General features: G+C 55.1%; 1 protein-coding gene across 1 annotated transcript in view; it reads left to right on the top strand.

The window, feature by feature from the left end:
- Positions 1-666: 666 nt before the first annotated feature.
- The window catches only part of MGAT5B (alpha-1,6-mannosylglycoprotein 6-beta-N-acetylglucosaminyltransferase B), a 41,379-nt gene continuing 36,045 nt past the window's right edge, over positions 667-6,000 (top strand). The window contains exons 1-2 of the mRNA XM_048964843.1: positions 667-855; positions 4,573-4,685. Coding sequence (XP_048820800.1) covers positions 788-855; positions 4,573-4,685 — 181 coding nt within the window. The 5' untranslated portion in view covers positions 667-787. The remainder of the gene's footprint in view (positions 856-4,572; positions 4,686-6,000) is intronic.

Here is a 6,000-nt window from a genome sequence, read left to right as displayed (position 1 = left end):
GCCTTTCTTTGTCTGTGCAGGAAGCTGCCCTGCCTCGGCCCGGGGCTGCACGGGGAGGCTGGGAGCTGCATTGTGAGATATCACTGTGAGCCCCCAGGATGAAAACATCTCGATGGGGCAGCACAGCCCCAGGATGATGCTATCAGAGCACGACTGCAGGCAGCCCTCTTCCTCAGGAATGGGGCTCACCTGGCTCCTTGTAACCCAGAAATCAGCCAGCACCCAGCTCCACCCTGGCTGCGGGGTGATGCTGCTGCCTGCACCGCTGTGCTCCCCAACCCTGGGGCTGCTGTCAGGCACCTGGAGGGACGCGGATCCTTCCACAAGGAAGCATCCGCACTCCACGACCACCCCGTCCACCGCCTGCCACAAACCACAGTGCCACCTAAATTCGGGCTGAGACGTTGAAGAACAAATAATGTATAAATAAATACATAAATAAATATCCTCCCCCCCTCCCTTTTCCCCCGAAACCCATCCGAACAGCCGCTAGATGGCACGCCGTGCCCGCGCACCTTGCGCGGCTCTGGGCGGAGCGGCACCGGGGCGGAGCGCGGAGCTGCCCGCGGGGCTGCGCGGAACGGAGCGGCCCCGGGATGGGCAGCGGGTAGGGCGGGAGCCTGGGGGGGAGGGGGTGGGTGGGGGGACGGTGGTGGCGGATGCTCCGCGCCCCGCACCGCGCCATGCGGCCCCGCTGAGCCCCGCTCGCTGCCGCGGCGCCGGGTGGGGGGGGGGTGGGGGGTTGCGGGGGCCGCCCCCATCCCCGCTGGCCCCGCAACTTTGAACGATGATCACAGTCAACGCGGATGGCAAGATAATGGTCAGGAGATGTCTCGTCACCTTGAGACCCTTTAGGTAAAGTTGGGGTTTTATTCTCTTCTTTGTTTCTTCCACACCTTGCTTATCCTTCCGGGATAGAAAGCGGGTTTTTTTGTTTGTTTGTTTGTTTTTGTTTTTATTTTTTTTAATTAATTATTATTATTTTGATTCTTATTTTTATTTTGCCTTGCATACGGGTTGGCTCCAGATGGAGATATCGGGAGCCCAAACAAGTTTGCCGGCAGGTCAGCGCTGGCTGCCCGTCACCGCGATACCTTCCAGAGGTTCCTTACAGGGCTGCGTGCGGCTCTGCTCACCTTCCTCAGCGATGTCGATACTCGCAAGGGAGTCGCTTCCTCCGGATTAAATCCACGGGTGTCGCTGGGGATGTGGAATCCCACACCTGAGCCGGAGGCAGCGCTGGGGCTGCAAGCCATGCCAGCACGGCTCGGTTCTCTTATTGCTTTTATTTTAGATTTATTATATTATTATTATTTTACATTTGATGCCTCCGTGCCTTGGCTCTCCCCCTCCACCCCTTGCTCTCCATCTCTATCGCACCGGAGATGCGCTTTGTTGCTCCTAGACCTGAGCCGCATGGGAGGCACCGGTAATTGCTCGGGCTTTTTCTAAGGGAAAAGGATCGAAAAGACCGTGGGAGGGGAAGCTGTGTGTGGTGGGGGGGAGGGGGAAGGAGGGGGTGCACAGTGCGCTGCAGGGCGAGCCCGGGATCGTCGGAGCCATCTGACCGCTGCCTTTTTTGTTCGGCCCCCGCAGCAGGTTGTGGGGACGGGGCTGCGTTTGTGCCGTTTGCTTGCGCTCGTGTTTGGAGATGTATGGCTCTGCACAGCCTGCCCAGAGCCCTTCTCGGGGCCGGATCCCGCGGCAGCACCCTGGGGAGCCGTTGGGACACGGCCAAGGTCGTGGCTGGGGGTTGAGGGGGGCTCCCCGTAGCTCTGAGCTCAGGGTCAGAGCGGGGAAAGGGGCAGAGCTTCGGGGCTGTGAGCGTGCAACCATAAGAGGTGGGAAGGACGCGTGCAGCCCTTTAGCAGCGGCTGTATTCATTCCCAGGTGAGTCTGAGGTCCCCAGGTGGAAGGGATCGGCTGAGCATCCCTGCCCCCCATACCCAGCGCTGTGGGCATGGCTCCTGGGGCAGGAACCCTGGTGTGCAGAGCACAGCACCTGCACGGTCCCATCTGTGTGCCCTGGGCTGTTATGTGCTCTCCAACCAGTGCAGCCCAGTAAGATGTGCTGCCATGGCGGTAGCTGGGACAGGTCCTGTAATTCGGCCGCTTGTTTCTGGCTGCTCAGCAGAGATCCATACTGAGATCCCTGCTCGGTTTGGGCTCCTGGCAGTGGTGCCATCAGCAAACAGCGAGCGGGAAACCTGACCCTTTGCACCAAAACATGTTAATCACACTCCAGACATGCTTAGCAAAGCGATGCAAAAAGCCCGGAGCTGTGAAAGTGCCTGCAGCAAGTGGAAAAGGGGAGAGAACAAGCGAGGCTGTGAGCAGGCTGTGGGGCTGCGTAGGGATGGCTCTCACTTTGGTCTTGGAAGCACCAGCTGTTTGCTTTGGGACAGTGCTGGTTTGGGGCATGGGTTTCACATAGGTTTGAGAGGGGTGGGTGTGCAGAGGGACCTGGCAGTAGAACCCACACGTTTGAGCACCGTGGTGATGAACTGGAGGTGATGTTGGTGGCAGGCAAAGGTGGGATGGATGCTATTTGGCAATTGGAGCACTGTGACATTCAGCAAATGAGACCTAATTTGGGGAAATCCCAGCCTACCCGATGGCAATGTGGGAGATCTGAGCCCCTATTGTACCTCCTTCATGGCATTCATTTTCTGGACAAAGGAATTTCTACCTGCTAAGGTAGAAGAGCTGGGCTGCGTCTGCTTATGTCCTAGGATCGTTAATTCAGTTAGGATCTGATCCTTCTTCTTGCATCTTTCCTACTCTCTCTCTGTAACCCAATCAAAATCAAGCAGATTTTGTCTCCTAACGAGACACCAGAGCATGGATCTCCCAGCCTTTCCCTTCCTCTCTTCCCACAGTTTAACCACCACTCCTTGCCAGGTTATAATCATGAAAATTAAAATGCACAAACGAGGTCTTGGGTAATGATGAAGATAGTGTCAACAGGGTGAGAATAGAGAGTGGGATCAGCTGGGAGGATTTAAGCAGCCACCTCCTGGATGATGAACGCTTCAATGAGTGCCCTGGGAAGGGGCAGTGGGTGGGCTGTGCCCAGGGAGGACCCTCCTCACTCATGGCTGGGCTTTGCTCTCCTCCATTGGCTCTTGCAAGACCCAATGGGGCTGGGTGTTGGACAAGGTAATGGGGACAGGGACAGAGTCCCCAAATCTCCTCCACCCTAAGTAGACTGTGGGACTCCCATTGCTTTCGGGGTTGCTCAGCCACTTCCACAAACACCTCCATGCCTGAGCTGAGCCAGAAGCTCCCTGGAAACCTATCTGCAAGGTCTGATTGAGAGGGATTGAGGTCCATGGTGATTCCCACAAGTTCACCAGCATCTGCCATGGATGGGCCGTTGGGATGCAGGTCTGGATGAGCCAAGCGCTTGGTTAAACTGCTTCCATTCCCTGAGGGAAGCTCATTTGGAAACAAGAAGTTCCTGGAGCGTTTACATGGGGATTTTAGGTAGTTTTACCTCTCTTGCAAGGATCAGCTCTCCCTATGTCTGGCTGCAGGTCTCCAAAGGGGAACTGGGAGCACTGCTGGGGGCGTTCAACATCAGAGGCTGCATTACCATGGCCTCTGCTCCCCATGGCCATGGAGCAGGGACCAGCAATGCCACACGCTGCATGGGGCAGCAGCTGCTCTGCCAGGGCCAGCAGATGAATGCTGTAAAGCAGGGAGCTATGTTACCTCCAAAGACAGATGTGGTGCTGGATGGCAGTGCTGGGTTTTGTGCCACTCCTTCACACTGCAGATGATGTTGTTACCTTGAAACAGGAGATGCTGGATCCTGTTCTTGGTGGGCTGTTTCCCTTTGGACCAGAGGTACTGAGAAGCAGAAGTGCCAGTGAGCACCTGGATGGGGCCATCAGCTCCCCATGGCCATGAGATGTGGTTGGTTGAAGGCAAACCCCTTCAACAAAAGCTAATTTTATCCCTTAGAGAGGAGGCTGTGCCGCTGCCACATCTGTTCAGAGGGCTCTCTGATGGGCAGGATTTTCCACAGTCCTTCAGGGAGCAGCCTCCCATGGTATGGGACCACCTGGCCTGGGCTCTGGGTTCTCCTTGCTGGCCCTGACTGCAGCATTTGTTCTCCTTGAGCCAAGCTTCTCCTTGTCCAAAGGGACGAGTTCATGCAGGTCCCCAAAGCCGGGCACAATGGAAATATCAGCAGCCTGGTCATGGGGTGAACAAAAAGATGTTGTTTTCTTTTTTATCATTATTGTTGGTTTTATTTTATCTTTTTTTAGCTCCTGTGGGAGAAAGGGGAGGGAGGTACAAGGTCTCTCTTTTCCCTGGGCTCTCTGAGAAGGAAAATGAGTATTGTTTGCTGAGTGTTTCCTGCAGCCTGCCCTGGCTGAGCTTTCCCACCTAGACCCTGCAAGCAGGTCACAGCGACTTCAGAAAGTGTTTTGGGGTGAAACACGCCATTTTGCTGCCAGGGATTGGGCAGGAGCATCTTGGGGCTCCTCCTGCTCAATAAGGCCGCGGTTGGGGGCAAGAAGCCGTTCCGCACCCCTTCTTACGGCTTTGCTTTCCTCCCCGCAGGATATTTGTGCTGGGCATTGGATTTTTCACTCTGTGCTTCTTAATGACGTCTCTGGGAGGGCAGTTCTCAGCCAAGCGCCTGGGGGATTCGCCCTTCACCATCCGAACTGAAGGTAAGCGCCTCTCCATGGCCTTGCAGCCCAGCCGTGGTCCGGCCAAGCTGGGGATGCAGGATGTCCCACCCCAGGGGATACATTGCTGCACAGCTGAGCACAGACAGACCGTGCTGTCAGCAGGAGGCAAGGTTTCCAGAAACCTGCCCAAGTCCCTGGGTCCACCCCAAAGAACTCTATGAAGTTGGGGTAAAATGACAGCAAAAGGCCAATGTCCCCTTTCTGGATGCCTGGTGGGACAATATTTCCCATCCTTATTCTAGTCACCTCTTTAACCCAAATCTGAGTCTATTGCCTCCTGCCCTTGGTGTCTTTGCATTCACCAGCACAGTCCTGGGGCTGGATCTCATTTGTTTTCCTAATATCTTGAATCCCTATGGTTTGTAGTACTGGCTAAGGCAGGTACTGCTGTGTTAGTAAGCTCAGAAACTCAGAGTAAATCCATTTTTTAGCCCATTGGGTGGATTTTCAGAATGACTTATTGCTTCCAGATGAATTGCTGCATATTTGGCTGCTGCTGCATCTCTTGTTCGGGAAAATTTGGTCTGCTTGTTGTCTTAACACCTGGGACAGGAGGGCTCATCCTATGTGGGGAGCGAGAAACCCCAAAAGGAAAGCAGGACCCAGACCTCAGGGTGTGTACAGGGCTGACTTTGGGTGGAGCTGTGTGATGTCCCAGCCAGGCGTTGTCTGAGAGGTGGTGGCTCCTGGGAATGGGGATGAGAACAGATCACCCATCTCCAGAAATTGGGAGGGATGGTTCACGTTGGCCAGCCTCACCAATGCCACTGGGGAAAATGGGGATTGAAGCCCGGTGAGGTGGAAAAGCTCCATGTAAAGCACATGCTGGTGCCTGGGTTGGAATTCTAGCTGTGCTCTGCTTGGGGCAGGCCTCGATTCCCCCCAGGTCCCACGGAGGAACACTGAGCTGTGCCAGGGGAGCACTGAGCACCTGTAAGATGGGGCGAGGGGAACACGGATGGGTTCACTGCTTCTTAGCGCTGGGACATCTCAGTAGATCAATTTGAATAACAAACGGGCATTTAATTAACATGTGTTATGGATCCCAAGGAAACCCAAGAAATATCACTGGTTGTTATCGTTGCTGTTAAGTGCATGGTGCTGGTCTGAAGACAAGCTCAAAGGAGCAGGTTAATTTGGCCGGGCTGATTAGCTGCTAATGTCAGTAATTGTGGGAAGAGGGCCAGCTGTTCTGTGGAGCTGGATGGGCTCAGGACTGCTGGGTGCAGAGGCATGGTTGGGTGTGTGCTCAGATGTGTGTGTTGTGGGACAGGCTCTGAGTGTGCGAGGTCCT

The sequence above is a fragment of the Lagopus muta genome, chromosome 18 (genome assembly GCF_023343835.1).
Source record: "Lagopus muta isolate bLagMut1 chromosome 18, bLagMut1 primary, whole genome shotgun sequence".
In the NCBI taxonomy this organism is placed as follows: domain Eukaryota; kingdom Metazoa; phylum Chordata; class Aves; order Galliformes; family Phasianidae; genus Lagopus; species Lagopus muta.
Note: the sequence above shows the minus strand (reverse complement) of the source record. Positions and strands in the feature narration are given on the sequence as shown.